A 16,533-nucleotide genomic window follows, 5' to 3' on the forward strand; every position below is an offset into this window, starting at 1 on the left:
AAGAAAGATAGAGAGGAAGAGAGAGAGGGTGGGGGAGATAGATAGAGGAAGAGAGAGATGGTGGGGGAAGAGAGAGAGGGTGGGGGAGATAGACAGAGGAAGAGAGAGAAGGTGGGGGAAGAGACATAGAGAGGAAGAGAGAGGGTGGGGGAGAGAGACAGAGAGGGTGCCGGGAGGGAAAAAGAAATTGAGAGAGGGGAGAAAGAGAGGGAGAGAGAGAGGGTGGGGAGAGAGATAGACAGAGGGAAGGGGGAGAGAGAGGGTGTTGGAAGAAACAGAGATGGACAGAGGGGGGGGGAGGGAGAGATGAAGGAGAGGGGAAGAGACTTTCGCAGTAAATTTCTATTTTTTTCTTTCAAATGCATTCATGTGCGTTATCTAAATGTATACGCTGCATATTTTACACCACTATTTGGCCAGTGTTCTCTGCGATCTGTTTTAGCTGGCGATGCAAAGCCAGGCAGCACTGATGAAAGCACCTGACTGAAATGTCTGTTGCAGTGCTGGGCATAGTATTCAGCAACTTGTCATGGTTGCTTAATAAGGCCTTTGACAAGTTTTCCCCAGAGAAAAATTCAGCCATATCATCTTATATTCATATTTCCTTCAGTGGTCTTTTCTGAGGCACAGAAGCCATTTTCCTACTGTTCTGTTTGGAAGGCTAACGTGAATTGTACATCACTGGGGCTGCAATCAGGGGCTTGTACAAATTTTCACCTGAAATAGGGCATTATTACATTGTTTGATGGCAATCACAGAACAAAACCCAGCACTTCTAAAGCTGTTTTTTAAACATATACTTGAAAAATAAAGAAGTGAAAGAGGCCTGCCTACAAACCCGAGTGTTTGTTTTTTTCCATTTCTGTCCCATTTCTGTGCAGTGGGCACCATTTTTAAAGCCTGTGGTTTGACCGCGTAGTGATAACTGGGATATGGGAGGACACTGATCAAAAGGCCACCAGATCTCTGCAATGTTCGGGCGGATCTTTGCTCAAACTGCGCCCCCTTACGAAAATGTGTTTACACTCGGACGGAGCAGTGAGCCCCCACGTGTGATGTTCGCAGCATGTATGAAATCGATCTCCTGCAGTACTGGGACCCCAGTCAGGAGCTCACATTCAGAAGAGCGGGACCACGAGCCATCAACCACCGCCCCCCCCCCCCCACCCCATCCCTCACCACTCCCCGCCACCACCGCCCCCCCCCACAGCCCCCCCCCCCACCCCTCACCACTCCCCCCCCCACAGCCCCCCCCCCCCCACCCCTCACCACTCCCCGCCACCACCGCCCCCCCCACAGCCCCCCCCCACCCCATCCCTCACCACTCCCCGCCACCACCGCCCCCCCAATCCCCCAGCTGCTTCCAGCACTCACTGCGCCAGCTCCATCACATCTGGCCCAGGAGGGGGAGAAGACGAGCGACCCCATCAATCACACCCCCTTCCCTCCAAACCTCCTCCCCGGACCCCCTACCATTTCTCAATCTCCAGTCTCTCTCTCTCTCTCTCCTCTTCCTCTCTCTCTCTCGCTCCTCTCTTTCCCTGCAGTCATGTTTACAGGGGTCAGGCTCGAGAGGATGCGTCATTGAGACGCGGCGCACGCAAACATGGAGTCACAGCTGAAGTGCTGAATCACTGCTCCCTGCACACAAGGGAACCCTATCGGGCCTCAAACACCCCCCCACTCACTCCATTCAACCAGCAGTGCTCATGCAGCCACTACTTCGTCATTATTATCATTATTATTTTCTCTTTTTTACATTAAAATGTATATTTATTGTGTGATCCAGGATAGGATTCCAAAGTTCTAAATTCCTAACCCTAACCCTATCTGTGGAGGCAACCTTAAAGGCCCAGGAAACCGAAACCTGTGAGTTCTTTGTTGATGTGTTGCTTTATTACTTTTTTTTTTATTGCATTCACAAATGCCCCAGAAATGTTTGTAAATGATTCTTGCAAAAAAAAAAAAAAAAAAATGTCATGGATTGGTAAGTAGGCCTTAAATAGATTCAAGTTTATATATGTGGAATCAAAGCCTTTTGTTATTTGGGTGTAATGTCTGGAGTTTGAGACTGCTGTTTCATGTTAGTGTACAGTACCTCAGTATTACAATGTTATTACACATTCAATGATCTACAGGTTTAATTATACAAAGGTAAGCCATAGCTTTACGTTGCTTTCTTTTGTGTTGTCTGGTAGTATAACGTCACTGCGCGGGACAACCAGCTCTAACCTAGAGATGAAGAATGGTTTACGTATGGCGTGTCATACAGATATGAATATTAATGAGCGCAGGAAACACGCCCACCCTGCCCTTACCTGGTGAACAAGTCACAATAGTCGACCAGCGTTTATTACAGTTTAATGGTTAGAATTGGGTATAAAAACTATTTTTTCGCGCCATTTGACTTATATGTTTTTCTATTAATGCATTAATTTTCCTATGGGTCACACAGGCCTGTGGGGGCACAGCTTGAACGTTTACTCTGTACAAAGGACTGATTCGCAGGACTGAGGCTTATTAGCTCCGAGCTACAGGGTAATCATTAATGGACACTGGCTGATCTCTGAGACCGACCTCAGCCAGAGCTGGTTAGGAGTCTTTGACAACAATTATGCCAGCCTCTGGCTCCTATTTCCCACAGTCATTAAATGGTGCTTTGCGGTCCGCGTATCCACGTAACAATGCACCGAGAAACAAATGACAAAGCATACCCGATCCCCGATCATTTCTGCGAGCGCAGGTGCAGCGAACACCGCGGTTCTTATCTCGTCGTTAACGGGACCGAGGTGCAGGCGGCGCCCTAATTACACGTCAATCAGGCAGACGTGAAATTATCAGCAGTGGGTGCACGTGGACTGGATCGTCGCCTGGAACACCGAGGTTAACCGTCCATGAAAACGACAGAAGAGGGGAAATCGTCTTCCTCGTACAGGAAACAACCGGAATAATCCGCTTCGCAGAGCCCGTCTGGACCCAAATCAGCGCTAGAACTCGCGGTCTTCTCATCAAAGACCACCCGAAGTCTCTCCAGACCCCAGAAACAGAACAGATTAACGAGACAGGTAGCGTGATCTCAGCAGCACACACGGAGCTTTGGCGTCCCGGCCAGTATTTTTTAATTAGCCGGCACATTTTTTATCTCCGCATGACATTTTTAATGATCATAAGTGTCTACAGTGTTTGACATGAGAAAGAAAAATGACAATTCTCTCAAGGAGGGAATTCATCCTGCAGTATTTATATTTGCACCACAGACTACACAGCCATATTTAATAATGAATCACTTCAAGATCGATATCGTAGAGCCGGTGGAAAAGGGGGGAGGGGGGCTTCAGTTCCCTTATCTCCTGGCTAATCATTCATTTTCAATTATGAACAGGGACACAAAAGAAAACCTGAGTTAGGGGAGTATAAAATCTACTCGTTAATAATCGACTCCTTGGTGTGTTCTGGTCCAAAAGAGAGAGAGGGAGGGAGGGAGAGACAAAGAGAGAGAGAAAGGGAGGGAGTGAAGTCTTGTGACTGCTGTGCAGCTTCATTTCCTGTGATATATTATATATAGTTATTTCCTTTGATATATTCAGCTTTTTGAAAAACAGGTACACCGGTAATACCAGTTAGTAATGCACTAGTTCCTTTTGGCTTTTGTCTCAATAGAAAAATTACCATATTAAAAACACATTCTGCCTCACAGTGCGCACTGCACACGTTTATTTTTACTGGACATTGTGCAGCATACGATGATAAACAGAAAGGTGATTGCTCAACTTGATCCAGTGCTAATCTGCTACATCACAGCGGAAGACTACGGGGTGGCAGTTTCAGTTCACGAGCATTTCAGACACTCTAATCCTTTCCAGTCGGCACAATTGTAATGTAGCTACTGCCCCCTGGTGGGCCCCTGGATTAGCTACAACATCAAAGGAACAGTCCAGCTCGCATTGATATTCAGAGCATAATCATTCCTCAGGATAGTGGGGAAAAACAGAAGCACAACTCCTTTATATCGTGCCTGCCAAACACTAAACTACCGTGTAATTTACTACTGCCGTTGAGTGAAAGCCGCAGTGAAAAGAAGAATGTATTTTACACTGATGTTGTTGACTAGCTCATGAGCAAATACTGGGGGGCAAGGTAACAGAGACACTAAATTACAGAAAACCATCCAGATAGACTGCCGTTACAGATCTAATACGACCGCCCCTGCAGAAAAAAAAGTCAAATCCCTCTGCGAGTCTCACGACTGCAAATATGCAACAAGTACAATCTGACCATCAGGTGGCAGTCTTGTTAGCAAGTTTGATTAATCCACAAAACTGTTCTGCCTTCCCCAGAAGGCAGTAAAACTATATTGATTTTACAAGCATGTTGATTAACTTCTGTAAAGGACAGTCATTCACAGCAATGGCCTTAAGGGGATATCGTGGGGAAAAAAACACCCACCCACCAAAATGGGCATTTTAAATGTGACAGGACAACAGGTCAATGTTAAATAAAAAGAATCAAATCTGCTCCAATAAAATGTGCAAATGATGATGATGGCCCTCAGTGAGGGCATTGTGTGTCCGTATTTCAGGGTCTTCGCTCTGCAAGGTAGTAGAAACGTCAGGCGCTCGTTTCCCAAAGGGCAACCTGTAGGTTGCCTGCGATTCCCTGCACTTCCTCCCCCAGATTCGGCGTTTGAAACGGACAGCATACCGTCTAATCAAAAGCCCGGGGGGTGTTTCGAAACGTCGGACAGCTGAGCTCAATCAAATGCGTGCTCTAAACGAGCCGGATCGGACGCGGACGAGAAGAACGACCCGCGTCTTATTCCGAGCCGCGGCGCTACCTTCCCACAGACGCGCCGTGCGGTTTCCATGAATATCATTACCGTGTCTCCACGCCGCAGAGAGCTCAGACCGACCTCATCAGTATTCTGCCGCCAAACCCGCATGTCAGATCGCTAAAAAGGGTCAATTATCAGGGAGCACATCTTTTACATCGCCGGGCACAGAGCTCCTGGAAAACAACCTCTCCTCGGAGATAAGAACCCGTGAATTCCATCTTAAATTAACTCTGGAAAGACCGGGCGAAAGAAAAAGGAAGATTAAGCCGCGAGCAAAGCCGATGGAGCAAGGCAAGGTTTCGCTGAAATTCGACTAAGTACGGTCTTTCAAAAAAAAAAAAAAAATCAACTGCGTCACTCATGCGAGGGGGTGTCCGTTGAGCGGCGAGCGCAAAACCCCAAAACTATCAGCCGCCATCGCCCACGGGAGCCGGCTGTCATAGGTGAGCTGTTTCCATGGCAGCCCAGGAGCCAGAACCCAGTCTGACATCCAGGATAAGTTACACACTCTTGATTCTTCTTATGTATTCTGTTTGCATACATCTCCCCAGTAAATGACTATTGACAAAACGGCTTCCAAAGAAAAGGCCGGTGGGTCCTTTTTTTTCTCTCTCTCCCATAATGCCTTGCAAACTGAGACGGTTGCATTTATTTTTATACATTTTTTTATTGCCTTTTTCCCCTCACATGAGCAGCCTGGAGACGGTGTGAAATGATCTCGTCCGGGATAACAGTCTGCCAAAATCAAAGTTCCTCCTATCTTGTGTCATGAGAGAAAGCCTTCTCTCCAGACTGAAGATTCTAGAAGAGATTCACCGTGTTAGCCAGGGCGTCTGTAAGCATGCAAGCACCTACTGCACTATTTTAAGGCAGCAAAAAAAAAACATAAAAGATTCCAGTCACATCTTTGGCAAAGGAAGTCATATGACAGACAAGAAATGCGTCAGAAAGAAACATCTGCATGGTCCTCAGGCTCGGCTTCACAAAGTAGCCCCTTCATTTTCGGCATAGTTCTAGCCTGAAGAACAGACAGAAGCTTCAGGTACAGAAAGTAACCTTCGAAGATAACACACCACCGTCATGAGGCCCTTCCAACATCGGAAACTTGGAACTGGATCAGCTGACCGTGCCTAATCCAGAGGCAGCACGTTATTTCGCGCAACTGAAATTAAAAAAAACGCCAGGCTGCTTCATTAAGAGATACCAGATTAAAGCACAGACCGTACGCTGCCAAAACAAAGACGTAACTTAGGCTGGTGACCACCTGCTGCATCCTAACACTCTCTTTTCTATTTTACCAACCGAGGCTTTGTCCCATCTGACAATACTGCCTACACATTTACACAATGACAGAGCAAGAGGCTGTCTTACGTAACACGGGAAGTGCACTGACTCAGTAGCAGCTCGGTGCGGTGGAGCTTTCTTCAACAGGAACACCTCACACAGAAGCACTGGGGGCCTCCGGTGGGAAACCCAGCTAAAGCACTAGTTCTCAGCGCAGTGATGCACCCCAAAGTCCAAAATTGAACCCCAACCCTGCCAATGGCAAGCGAGCGGCTAATCGGGGCCCTTTTAAGGCCATGCACATAAAGCAACGCCCAGAGAGTGTGTCATAAAGCTAGTCATAAAAACACATACATCGACCAAAGCTACATTTCATTTTTTATGTTTTTGGATTTTCTGAAAACCTTCTGAGGCCCGGGAGTCCTGAAGGTCTCTGCTTTCCAAGCCAAAATTCAGGTTAATGGTGACACCCCAAAAAAAGATGACAGCACCAGACCAAAACCAGTAATGCATCTGAGTAATACATTTGGGAATGCATTTTACCAATGTAGGAATATGAATTCATTTTAAGGAATATGAAGCTAACGGAAATTAGGAGACACTCACTGTTTATAACTTCCAGAGGTCTTTTTTTGTTTTTGTTTTTTCAGTTGGAAAAAACGAAGAGCTCTACACAGAGCTCGTAAGCAGGCCATTCTTTCTGGGGCCTTCCATGCGTGGCTAATGTGCTGGAACAAAGCGCCAAAGAGAGCCAATCAGAGGAGACGACGAACGGAGGAGAGATTAGCGGTTCCAACCGACCGGAACCGCTTATGCCTCCCAAATGAGCACGCCATCGCTTCGCACCGCGCGTGCGCGCGGTCGACATCGCGCCCGTTTAACCATGCGCTGGACCGTATGAACCAGCCCGAAGTCTCAGCCAGGAACAGTGGCTGAGTGGGACCTTCACGAAAACAGAATATACTGAAAATAAAGGGAATTACGATGTATCAAGATGCTGCAATACTTCACAAAGTATGGGCTAACATATTTATATGTTAATTATTATTGATTTCAGATACTGTAATACTGGTATAAATGTATTTTAAAATGCACTGCTGTGATAAACATGGATTTTTTAAATATGTATTTTCAATTCCACATTTACATTATATATTGCAGTATATTCCATTGACGTAACGGTAAACGTGTCTTGTGAGATTAAAAATGATTTTTTATAGAAAGGCAGGATTTATGAAAAGAGGCGACTCTAAGGTTTGAGGACGGAGGACACATCGAGAGCGACCCAGGAGGAAAAGGGCAGGGAGGACTGAAAGGAAACAATGGATGATGACATCATGTAATCCGGCCGCCATTGATGCTGTGAGTGAGAAAGGGCCCAGTCATTAGCCTCATTAGCCTCATTAGCAAACGGTGCTGCTGCAACTCCCGTCTGTGGTGACCGCGGAGAGAGTCCGGCCAACTGTGACATCACAGCATCACATGACCAGCCCGAGGAACGGAAATGATAGGCGAGGAGTAAAAGAAATGCCAGTCGTTTTAGGATCACAAACATATATAAAGACAGACTTGGTAAATTTTGGGGTTCTAACATTTATTAGGTCTAATCGAACACAGATACAGAATGAATCAGCATTATTTTCTACAAAGGACATCTACAAAGGACAAGAATGATCAAGGAAGGAAATGAGTTGCAATTCAACAACAATGTGGTTTTAAAAGAGCTTCTACACAGGCCTACTTACATACTTTTACCATTGCTAATAAGCAATAAAGAAAAGCACAAGGGACAAATGGTTTTCATTCAAATATATATCACACATTTAACATTATGAACACGTAAACATGACAAAACACCACATCGGGTGAGTGTGTTACCCAAATTAAGACCTCGCTATGGGTATTGTTGAATTGCACTTCATTGAGAGATGGGAACAAGGAAAACACAAACTGTTTTTTTTTCAGTTGAGAAGACACAAAGTAGAGGTATGTAGAACAATAGTGTAAACTCTTTTTTTCCCAAAAGGCACAAGTTACACGCCCGCACGAAGCACAGACTGAAAGCCTCTGGGCTTGAGGTCCACGTTGTTGAACCTCAGGGGAAGAGGCTAAGAGACGTACTTCCTGTGCAGGGTCTATCGCCATGGTGCGCAAGCTGGACGCAGGGCCTCCTCTGTGTACGGTGGTATCCATTTCAACCGCAATGCAACCCCAGAATACCCCTGTAACTAGTTACCCCTGTAACTAGCCATAACTGTTCTTAATTAGACACTTTCGATGTCTATTGAGAGACAATTTAACCTCTTAAGGTCACCTTATGTCAGAATACGTACATGGTAATTGATTCCTTTAGAGAGGCTACATTATTTATATTTGACCGCAAGGTGAAATCGGCTGGGTCAATCGCTGCTGAAAGTGTGGTCACTGAAAGCAGGCCGCGTGCGTCAAATGAGTTGAAAGCAAAGCCAAATGGCTCTCGGCCAAACCCGGTTTTGAGGAAAATCTTTTTTCAGCAACCTTCATTGTGCACACGGGCATACACAGAGAAAGCCCAGGGTCCAGCCTGCACACCACAGATCAATCACGCCCTCCTCCTGCTGCGTATAATTCTGCATATCACAGTGTCACGCGCTAAGGACCCTCACCCAGAGGACGGCCCCTGGCTACGGACACTCGCGATAAACAGATAAGTTTGGCAACGCCTTTTTTTTCTTTCTTTTGTTTTTTTTTAAACACAGAAGACAGACCTCACTGCTTCAGTAGAACACAGCCTCGCTAGTGTTCGCGGCATTATTTTTTAATAGTTGAAATGACAGACATGTCTAACATTTAACTTGGCAAGAATAGTTTTGGCAGCACTAAAGTTAAAAAGGCTCTTTTGCAGCTGAAGGGAATTCAGCTGTGGGCTTTAGACATGATGCCTAACGAGACGGCAGTGAAGTCAGTCGACTTTAGTGAAGCGCGCGAGAAAGACTGACGAGGTCCTCTGTACAATATAAAGTGCATTGTGGGTAAATCGGGGGCTAGAGGAGAGGAGGTTGGAGTGGGTCTCCTGGTGACAGCAGTCCAGGGCAGTGCAGGCAGGGGACACACAGAGACGCTACCTCAGTCTGGCAGTACCTGAGCGGGACCGGGGGTCCGGCGAGCTTTGGTCCGCGTCCCGACAGGGCGGCGGGGGGGTGAAGTCGGCTTCGGGCAGGCTGCCCTGCAGCGAGGGCGCGATCGGGGTGGGGGGCAGCAGCGTGCTGTTGGGGCTGCTGATGTCGCCCTCGCCCACCAGAGTCAAGTCGGCCGTGTTGTCCTCGTCCACCGTCGGCGCGGCAACGCCCTTCCCGTCGGGGCGCGGCTTCTCCGGCGGGGCATGGGGGATGGGAGAGAGGGTGGTGGAGAAGGGGGCGTGGTCCAGAGGGTGTGGCCTGCGGCTGCCGCCGCCACCGCCACCGCCGGGGGGCATGAGCGCCTGCCGTCGGCGGCCCGTCGGCTGGCCGCCGGGGGGCCCCCCGCAGTCCAGGGAGGAGTCCAGGCTTTGGGAGTGGTGGCTGGCCTTCAGGGCGCTCCGCTGCGCCTCCCCGTTCTCCCGCCCCCCCCTCCTCCGCCCCGGGCCCGGCTGGCGGGAGTTGGGGGTGGAGCAGGCCGGGTCGGGCCCCACGCGCAGGAAGTCCGGCAGGACCAGGTCCTTCTTGTTCAGCAGGCCCCTCTGGTCGTTAGCTCGGTTGCTCTGAGCTTTGGATATGAGGTCGAAGAACTCTGCGGGGAGGGGGGGGGGGGGGGGGCGGGGTACGGGGGGAGGACAGCCCAAAATGACTTTCGCACACAAACGGAGCATCGGGAGAAATAGTGAGTCAAGCCAAGAGCATGCAAACGGGTATTAATTTGTTAAACATGAGGACGGCTACAGAGGACGCGTTAAAAACAGACTATTAGTGCCAGTAAATTAGTATTTAAGGGCAAATCTGCAGCGCATACACAGGATTCGGAAAGGTTAGTAGGTCAGAGAGCAAAGCGTAAGGTCTACGTGTGTCTACTCTAAAATGAAGGAGGCTTTACCTTCGGCTTCGTCTATATTAATCTTTTTCTGTTTTCTCTTTTCCACTTTATCAACTGATTCTTCTTTTCTGAGGAGGCGCGTCTCCCTCGGGGGCCTGCCGTGCTCCCCCCGCGATTTGGCAGAGCAGGGCTTCTCCTCCCCCTGGAGCGCGACAATGAGAATGCACCGGGTTAAGGGGAGGGGGTGTGGGGTGTGGGGTGCGGGGGAAGGGAGGGGGGCAGGGGTTCCTCCCTCGGGGTTTCGGGGCTGAAACGACTGGGAGCGCGAGGAGGCCCTCTGCTTGATCCCAGGGATTCGGAGCCCAGCAAGGCCCAAAAAGAGAACCAAGAACCGAGGCCGTTCGACCTCCTGCGATGCTTTCCATCCAAGCTCCCACATATCTAGTGAGTTCGTTCATTTTTTTTTTTACTAAAGTAAAACTAAAAATCATCCATGGTGACACTAGACTCTCACCTACCAAAGAGAGCATATTATAGAACAGGATGGGGAGGGGGAGGGGCAAGGGGCGGGGGAAGGGGGAAGGGGAGGGGCCTTGGTCATGAGGAGGGGGCGGGGCCAGGAGCCAGAGAGGACAGTGGGTTAAGTCAGCCACAGCGAGGCAGGCCGGAGTCCGCTCAGCACGGCACTCACGGGACGTCCACAGAGGTGTTACCAAGCAGCAAAGAGGCGCGCAAACCCCCGGTTACCGGAGAGACGGGAAGCCAAAAACCAGAGCAGGCGAAAAAACCCCCGAGTTCCCCTGCACTCATCGAGCCGCAGGAGCACGTAAATAAAAACAAACAAACAAACGCGTGAGAAACCCTCAGAGGCCTTACTGTTGTGGAGTAGCTCCGGGAGTTCAGAGGCGGGGCGTGGCTCTTTGATGAAACCAGCTTCTGCTTCTCTTTAGGGGGGAAAAAACAAGACACAAACACACAAGTCAAAGGATATAAAAAAACATTAGAAAACATAAAAAATATGAAATCTTAACAAGAGAAAGTGTAAATTACTGATAGCGTAGCAAGATTCTTTGACAGCCGGCAAATAATATATATACAAGTGAAATTTCTTTTTTACAGTTTCAATTTTTTGGTTGTTCATTTAATATTAATAGACAATCAAACAATGAATTTACTGAATAAATGTTTGCAGCTAATTCCAGTGCAGTATAATTTCTGTTCTTGTCTAAGATGTACCACAGCATTTTAACACAGAGTGGTACAGCCACTGGCCATCTGCCCATTTGGACGCATTTATTCCCTGTTCCCATCGAAATGACAAAGGGTCACTCATTACATAAAATCTGTGCAGATTCTGCTGTTCAGACGCTCCTGAAAATGCTCTATTTTATTTTTTAATAGAGCTTGTCTGCTTGCCCCTGTTACTCTTTAGAGTCTGTGAGATATGTTAGAACATCTCTGATACAAAGTGCCGTCTCTAAAACTGTTAAATAGGTTTTTCCCAAACGGAACTCGGTTTTTATCACCCAAATTCCCTTATGTGACATGAGAGGAGAAATAACTCCAGGACAAAAAAAAGCAGTTAAGACCAAAGGGAATTAGCACAACGGGAAAGAACTCTACCACACAAAAAAAACGCAATTAAGACCAAGGGAATTAGCTCGCCGCTAATGGACATGAATCATTCGCCTAATTTGCATGTTGGCTAATCACCCGAAACAAATAACAGGCCTGGAGGACTAATTACTATAAAGGTAAAACGACCCTCGGTTCCAAGCTCCCCGGCCGCCAATGCGGTAACCAGGATACGGACTCCGAGGCTTGGAATCCCGGGGTTCGAGGAGCATTAAAAAGGGAGCGAAAATGAACTGGGAAGAGTGGGAAGAGCTTCCATTGGCTGGCTGAAACCCAATGCGGTGGTGATCCCATCGTGTTAACGCGCCACGTGGAAGTTGCAAAACTCCGTGGTTATGTTCCTGGGCGTCCACCAACTTGTAGGTTTTCATTTCAACCCTAATTTGGCACACCTGATTCTACTAATTAGCAGCTCTAAGGAGGTCTCTAGCTGTTGAATGAGCTGTGCTTTGTTAGGGTTGGAGTGAAAACCTACAGGATGGTAGCTCTCCAGGAAGTCTTTAGATCTCTCTAAAATCTTCACTGAGACTCCAGAGTGGCACTTTTTCATTACAGCCTGTCTTCTTCTGCTCTTCCCATCAGTGCTGATGGATTGAGGTCCCACTTAATTCCGCTGTGATCTCATTACTGACAGCTAATTCACAGCCTGTCTCAGAGCGAGCGTAAAAAAAACTCCTCCCAGCCCCCGTCCCCGCCCCCGTCCCCACCCACATCCCTTCACAGCTCTGACACGTGTTGCCGGTTGCTGGGTTACCCTCTATTCACTGACCGGGAAGGGTGGGGGGGATCCTTCTAGTGCTACACCACAATGACGGATGCAACTTTAATATCAGAGCGTATATTCATAACATGCTTCTTAGCGGGAGGCTTAGGCTTCCCCTGCCCAGATCCTAATCTCATTTGTGATAAGATAAATGGCCAAACTGATCCTGGATTAGAGCTCTGAGATTCTTTATGAATATGGGTTAATGTCCAAGATGCTTTATGAATATGGGTCCAGGTCAAAGATTCTTTATGAATATGGGTCCAAGGTCCAAGATGCTTTTTGAATATGGGTCCAGGTCAAAGATGCTTTTTGAATATGGGTTGACGTCTAAGATGCTTTATGAATATGGACGCAGGGCTAATATGCTTTATGAATATAAGTCTAGGTCTTTGCACTGGCACAGCAAAAGGTCATACTCTTAAAAAGGCACGTACAAGGGAAGTGTTATGCCAAATGCGTGATGGGATCCTTACTAATTAATGATGTGCAGTAACAGCATGGAAATACTATCACAAATAATTCCAGGAGGTAGAACTATGTATTGCTTATTTGCGTAATAGCTGGATGTGTGGTGGGGGGGGATATGGTCTCACCTTTTCCGGATGTGTGATCTGCAACATCCAGTATGACTCTTAATCCATCCAGACTGGATATGGGCAAGCCCAAGTCCAGGGGCTCTGTCTCACCGCTCTGAGAAAAAAGGAAAAATAAGGAAATCTCATGTCACAAATGACACCGGCTATTTCAAAAACACTGCATACACCACGGTCGCCTGAAAAAAAACAGGCCGCTCTTACAGGAGGAAGTTCATATCAAACTTCAAGACCATTAGCGGCATGTGCGGCATAAAAAAAGAACAAGAAACAAACCACAAGATTTAAAAAAAATCAATGAATGTTCCTTGGAGATGTGGACAGGGGTAGAAGCCGGCCCTGAGATGAGAGTATTTCAGGTGGGTAGTCATTCCTCACCATGACCCTCTTTCATCCGTTCCTTAAAGGGGTGGGCCAGTGTGAATCACCCGCGGAATTTAAGACAGAGTAGCTTTCCGACAGCCAAACTATGTGAGCCCAACGTTCCCTTCAAGACTCCACGAAGCCTCCCCCTCGCTCTCCCTCCGGTGCCATCCCACTTTCCAAATAAGGGTGGGACTGCACTCTGTGTAACGCAACTTCCAACCGGATTACACAACACCCGCAGCGAGGAACTCACGATTTTGGCAACCAGGTGGCTGAGCTGCAGGCCGTACTTAGCAACCACCGGCCGCAGAACCTCCGTGACCGGTTTGGTGGGTTTGGCTTTCAGTCCGACGGATCGATTGATGGGTACAAGGTCCAGCCTGAAATCGCGGGAGATAAAAATAAATAAAAAACGCTGACTCATGGAGAAAAGGACAACACGCCCTCTTTCTTTCACCGGCTCTCAGCGAGAGCGTATCTGGCGATGGTATCGCACAAAGAGACAGTGTTGACATTCAAAACCAATATAGAGAGCGGCGAGGTGTTTATGAAAAGCAAACAGAAATACCTGAACAACGTGCGCTTTTCTAATCTCAAGTCCCGGGAACTGAGGGTAATGCAGTCCTGGTCCAGAACAAGGGGCTTTCGAAAAAAAATAAAAATAAATACAATTATAATAAATAGAAATTTATAAAAAATTTATCTGAAACTTCAGGCAAAAACAACATTTCATGTCAAGTAAATGGTGCTTAAGATGGAAATACTTCAAAGAGTTTTGATTTATTCAATGAACTGAAAGTTAACTCATGAACTAGCATCATAGACATTTTTCACTTCATGAGCTGTATTTCACTGAATTTCCTGGATTGACTGAAACGAAATGGAGCTGAACTCAGCCTTGAAGCATCCTTTAAAAAATAAATGACTCAACATCCTGCAAGCACCTCAGGAGCCATTTTTAAGCAACAGCTGCAACAAGCTCTCTTTCATCGCAAAAAAAAAATCTTCCTGACGTGATGTTCGGGAGAGTTTTCGATATGGGAGTGACTACGCAGCGCCCCAGAGGGGGAGCGGGGGCCGTACCTTCTCCCCCCCGACCAGGAAGAGGTCGACGGCGGCCAGGTTGATGCAGAGCTTCTGGCAGAGCCCCAGCAGCAGCTCCCGGATGGAGACGCCGGGCCTGATGGGCACCGGGCAGCAGGACCCGTCCGGCAGGTTGATGTTGCAGTGCCTCTGGGCCTTGTCCCGCTCCGACGGGGCGTTTCGAGGGTCACCCTGCGCCGGGGATCAACGGGACACGGTGACCGCGAAGTCCAGAGCCCTCCCCCGACCATTCAAACCCCCCCCACCACTCCCCACCCCAACACACCCCACAGGGTAACGAGCTAGCTTCCCCACAGAGCTGGGGGAAAAGAGACACAGGAGTCTTTTGAGGTGAGAAACAAAAGGAACGAAGAATCCTTTTCAACCTCCCCGAAATGTGAGGGTTTTACCACCAGCACCCCCCCCTCCCCCCCCCCCGCAGGCATTTGGTGCTCCGGTGTCCCGGTCTGGCCTGCGTACACTCACCTCGTTTTTCCCCCCCGAACCGGACACCCCCAGTTCCACACTCGCCCCCGAGGACAGGGAGCCCTGCGATTCTCGCCTGCCGTTCCTGTCTGAGAAATCTGCCAAAGACAGCCCCCCCCAAAACATTTCACCAATCGCCTCGACATCTATAACACAGCTTCAACCAAATTCATTCTGAAAAAAATCGTTCAAACAATTCCTTATAAAACAAAAAAATAAAAGTGCATAATTATTATACCTGAAAGGATAATTTTAGCTATTTCAATGGAAAAAGTTGTCTTCAAAAACTTTGGTAAAGATATATCATTCAATGGACACAAAAACTGTTGGTTGGGGCCAATGAACTGTCTTGTTGAGTTTAGTCCACCACCGTGCTAGAACACCTTTCCCCATTTCCTCACCATAATTGAAATCTCCAAAGTCTCTCTTCTTTGGCCCCTTCCCAAAACTCCTGTTCCTCGACCAGGAGAAGAAGATCCCTTTTTTCTTATCGACGTGCTCGTCTCTGTAGTCCTCGTTCAGCGACCTTCCGGGCTTGGCCTTCTTGCCGTCCTGTCACGGCACAAAATGGCGGCACATTAACTGCTGCCTGAAACTTTTCGAAAAACTTCTTGAAAACTTTTAAAAATAGAAAACGGTTCTCACTTTACAGAACCAAAAAAAAAATGTAGTGATTACGCAAAACTCATATGTCACGATATCACATTCAGCACACAGCAGGTGTGAAATTTTTATCTGGTTCTGCAGGCGGTATTTTTAGCTGGCGGTGAGCTAGCGTTCTCTCAGACTGACAGCCTGGAGAAGCATGCCGGGAAGTTCAGGACGTTAGCGAGTCACGCAATCATTTTGAGCATACGAGGGTTCCTGGTACCAGACGCCCGTAACGACGTGCTGTAATACGAGGCCCGGACACCCGAGTCCACTTCAAACGGCCCGCCGACAATGGCAGGAACGTCACACGTCCCGAGACCTCGCGCCCCCCAGGGCGATACGGGGCACTGCCGAAAACCCCGCCCCCTCTGCTGCGCGAAAGATTTACAGCTAGCCGCAAATCATCGTTCCGCACAGCTCTCATACTGAGGAACTGCCATGAAAGGATTCAGTTAAGCGTAAGCAATAGAGAGGCTTAAGTTACTTAAGTTAGTCTGTGGCTAGGGGGTGAGGCAATGGCTGGTTATGGATCACCTGCAGACTAACACAGAGGAATGAATGACTGATCTAGCAGGAAAAACTGAAAAAAAGTTATGAGCCAACTAACCTGGGAGCAAGCACAGTTCCTTTCCAAGCAGCCCCATCTATACAAGCGATCCATACTTCCTCCTCATTTTGGATACCAAGATATCCACCAACAAAACAAGGCTCTTAAGAACAAACCACAGTTGCAAAGCTGCATGTTTGTTTTGACTAATTTAACGTTAAGGGAACACTGAGTTTGACTAATTTAACGTTAAGGGAACACTGAGTTTGACTAATTTAACGTTAAGGGAACGCTGAGTTTTGTC

General features: G+C 47.8%; 1 protein-coding gene and 1 long non-coding RNA gene across 3 annotated transcripts in view; one reads left to right on the forward strand and one right to left on the reverse strand.

Annotated features, from left to right (window-relative positions):
- rgs12a (regulator of G protein signaling 12a) overlaps positions 1-16,533 on the reverse strand; it is a 63,763-nt gene that overhangs the window by 3,846 nt on the left and 43,384 nt on the right. Inside the window, exons 9-17 of one of the 2 annotated variants that reach the window (XM_035425153.1) lie at positions 15,433-15,583; positions 15,032-15,129; positions 14,546-14,737; positions 14,031-14,104; positions 13,716-13,842; positions 13,097-13,193; positions 10,979-11,046; positions 10,163-10,304; positions 9,236-9,862 (exon numbers count right to left, since the gene is read on the reverse strand). In XM_035425153.1, the coding sequence (XP_035281044.1) occupies positions 9,236-9,862; positions 10,163-10,304; positions 10,979-11,046; positions 13,097-13,193; positions 13,716-13,842; positions 14,031-14,104; positions 14,546-14,737; positions 15,032-15,129; positions 15,433-15,583 (1,576 nt within the window). The remainder of the gene's footprint in view (positions 1-9,235; positions 9,863-10,162; positions 10,305-10,978; positions 11,047-13,096; positions 13,194-13,715; positions 13,843-14,030; positions 14,105-14,545; positions 14,738-15,031; positions 15,130-15,432; positions 15,584-16,533) is intronic. The other variant, XM_035425154.1, reaches the window with a different exon arrangement.
- On the forward strand, positions 2,583-7,104 carry LOC118231399. Its single transcript, XR_004766053.1, has 2 exons — positions 2,583-3,065; positions 6,766-7,104. It is a non-coding gene; the product is annotated as an uncharacterized LOC118231399 (long non-coding RNA).

This window comes from Anguilla anguilla, chromosome 7 (assembly GCF_013347855.1).
Source record: "Anguilla anguilla isolate fAngAng1 chromosome 7, fAngAng1.pri, whole genome shotgun sequence".
Classification (NCBI taxonomy): Eukaryota; Metazoa; Chordata; class Actinopteri; order Anguilliformes; family Anguillidae; genus Anguilla; species Anguilla anguilla.